Genomic DNA, 3,137 nt, shown 5'->3' with positions numbered 1-3,137 from the left:
TGCCGCGATGCAAATAAGCCGCGACATCCCCAACCACCGCCCACCAAAAACCAACCCCCCACCCACCACCCACCAGCCCATATCCGCCTAAATTGGTGACTTTTTTTCGGCAGGATCATCACGATTTCTTTTACAACTTTTCATTTTTGCGCTTGAGCTGACTTAACTGCCGAAATTGGCGCCCAAAGCTAAACCGGATTAGGAGGATTCGACTTCAGGCCTCGGGAGCAGTAGCAATCGCAGCATATGTGGCGGGCAAAGCCCCAAATCCGGTGGGCGGTGGGGCAACTATTCAAATGAGAAGCTCACATCAAATGGCTTGGAAAATATGCCATCTCGCGTTGGCTTTTATTGGCACCCCGGCTTCAATCGTTTCTTCAGCACCCGCAGTCGCGAGTAGATGATGTCCCAGTCCAGATAGGCGCCGACAATGTAGCGCGGACTGGCCTCCGAATCGTCGTACCCAGTTCGTCCGTGGAGCAGCCGGATGTTGTTGAAGGTGAGGACGTCGCCGGGGCGCGTCTTGAAGGCGTGGCTGTCGGCGATCGCCAGGCGGACGAAGCGGGCGTAGGACTCGTACCACGGCAGGACCTCCTCCAGCGGCACGTTGAAGTGGCTGTCCCGCTGCGGAACGCTGTGGTTCACCCGCGTGTACCGCCCAGCGGCATCCAAGCTGTGGGTTAGCAATGAGGTGGAAAAGGTCACTTCAAACTCAGTCTTGCCAAAGCTAGGGTCATCTTAACTTTACAGTGTTAAAAAAAAAAATATTAAATTGCTGAAATATTTTTCTTAACGATTTTTATAAATTTAATTGTCATAAAACATAAAAAAAAATATATAAAGGCTATTGACCGCTGCTAAATATGACAATCAAATTTTTTCAATTAGCTAAGGCATATTATTTAATAAGGGGTAACACTTTATAGTTTTTAAATTTCCATAAAAAAGCCAGCAATCGTTACTTTATAAATGAACGTTTTTTTTTGTGTGTTTTATTTTGTTGGTATAGCAGTTAATAAATTAAAAATATTGGCAGTTCATTAAAATGTTTAAAATAATGTGGTTTAATCATTTATATGTTTTTAATTACTTTAAAATGGCCAAGCTATGCCCAAGTTGTTGAATTTTGTCTATGGTTGCTATAGATAATGACCCGGTAATATCGGGTCTTTCAGTCAGATTAAAAAATATGACCTACATTTGAAGAGCGTTGAACCTATGAATTTTAATTACAAATTATAAATTGTTATTAAAAATGTATTCAAATTACGGTTGACACGTTTATATAAATTTAATTGAATTTAATACAAAAAGTTATCAATTTTGATTTCAAACTCTAATTTGATTTTAATTAACTATAAATATTTAATGACATATATTAATATTAAAATTTTTGAATTTTAATTTAAATGGGTCCTATTTGCTTTGCATTATGTGCATCTTATTTAAGATTAAAATATAAATTTAATATTTAAGTTTAAAATTTATTTTAAAAATAATTATAATAATTTAATTTAATTTTAAAATATTTGAAATTATTCAATAAATTAAATAGTGCATTATCCATTAAGAATGAAAACCAAAGGGAAAAATATGTAAGTTGAGTATGAAATACTTGGACTAACTAAGTTATTTATCGGTGCAACATTAATGAGGGCTTTAACACCCAGAGAAAAACCACATAGTAAAATTAAACATTAAAATAATTAAATGGAACATTGTTTTTCAACAAACTAAAAACTTGATAATGTAATGGTTTATCCAATTGGAAAATTGTAGATTTAATTTTTTTTGTATTTAAAATTAAATGTTATCATACTTAAAAATAAAAATTGATTTGAACACAACACCCCTCGGGGCTTAATCAGTACCGAAAATATTGAATTCAAAGTGAACAATTAGAGCTAATTATGATTTTTCTCCAAGTTTAGGTTGAACTTTTTAGATAGATAACTTACCAGATGACCGGCGCCCGCCAGATGTTGTGGAACTCCCGGCCGTCCTCGCTGCCGATGTCGTTCCAGTCGACCACGACGCGGCAGAGTCGCTCGAAGTCCGCCGGATGGTCGCGGCGCAGGATGTCGGCGATGTGGAAGCCATCGACGAGCATGTTGCTGCCGCCGGGAGACTCGGTCTGCACCACGCAGTGCAGAATGTTGACGCTCGGCTTGTACTCGTAGTACGGCAGGTCGGTGTGCAGGGGCAGCGGCAGCGAGAGGTAGGCGAAGTTCTGGGCGCCCGGCTTGGCCTGGACCACGAACTCCTCGCCGTAGGTTGTGCGCCGGATGAAGCCCACCCGTTCCGCCAGTCGCCGCACCACGCCCTCGTCCAGAGGAGCCCCTCGCAGCAGGGCTACCCCGTAGACGGCCAGTGACTGGAGCCACTGCATCAGCACCGAGTCCTTGGACATCACCTCCTCGTAGCTGAAGTGCTGGGCCACCTGCTGGAACTCCGCACCTGCCCAGTGCCGAGTCGCTGGGCGATAGAACTCACGCAGATACTCCTCCTGTCGCCGCCCCTCGAAACTGCGATCCTTCAGCCATCCCAAGGAGAACCTACTCTCGTGGGCATCGCTCCACTTGACTGAAACTTCCTGGGCCAGCTCGTCGGTTTGCAGGCTGACCGGCCGGATCCGGGTATCGAATTTGTCCCAGTCCAACTTGCGCGACTTGGAGCTGCCATGAAAGCACTCCTCGCACAGGCAATTGTCGCGCAGCCAGACTCCCGGAAAAGTCAGCGGCTTGGACTCCTTCTCCGGCCGCACCTCGACATTCGATTCGTTCACAATCCTCGCACTGATCTGGCGGCAAAGTCGCAGTTCTCCCGTGGAACGGCCCAATAATCTCTGCACCCACATGGTGGTTTCTTCACTGTAGTAGACCAGCCCGTTCGAGCTTCAAATGCCGAATGAGTCGTCGGAGAAAGCGAATCAATGTAATCAGCAGCTGGATCGCCTATTTGGACTTTGTCTGCCAGCTCATGACAAGTGGGCATTTCGAGCGGACAGGGGCGTAGGCACTCAAGAATCATCTTTGTGCCTTTATTTTTGAACAGTTGTATATCAATAAAACCACTATCACTTTTTCTAAATTTAACTTTCGGCTAGCATTAACATTTAAGGAGGACAGTTATTATAA

General features: G+C 43.7%; 1 protein-coding gene across 1 annotated transcript; it reads right to left on the bottom strand.

The window, feature by feature from the left end:
• Positions 1-315: 315 nt before the first annotated feature.
• On the bottom strand, positions 316-2,893 carry LOC108135455 (gamma-butyrobetaine dioxygenase). Its single transcript, XM_017256200.1, has 2 exons — positions 1,959-2,893; positions 316-673 (listed from the first exon to the last, which is right to left on the bottom strand). Exons 1-2 carry the CDS (start codon positions 2,855-2,857, stop codon positions 349-351), a joined length of 1,224 nt encoding a protein of 407 aa, XP_017111689.1. The 5' UTR covers positions 2,858-2,893; the 3' UTR covers positions 316-348.
• Positions 2,894-3,137: the final 244 nt, after the last annotated feature.

The sequence above is a fragment of the Drosophila elegans genome, unplaced genomic scaffold, assembly GCF_018152505.1.
Source record: "Drosophila elegans isolate 14027-0461.03 unplaced genomic scaffold, ASM1815250v1 contig_149, whole genome shotgun sequence".
In the NCBI taxonomy this organism is placed as follows: Eukaryota; Metazoa; Arthropoda; class Insecta; order Diptera; family Drosophilidae; genus Drosophila; species Drosophila elegans.
This window is presented reverse-complemented; position numbering and strand designations above follow the sequence as displayed.

Coding starts and splice junctions, on each gene's coding strand:
- LOC108135455 (XM_017256200.1), bottom strand. CDS start 2,857: ATGTGGGTGCAGAGATTATTGGGCCGTTCCACGGGAGAACTGCGACTT. Junction 674..1,958: donor TGGCGGGCGCCGGTCATCTG/GTAAGTTATCTA, acceptor GCTAACCCACAG/CTTGGATGCCGCTGGGCGGT.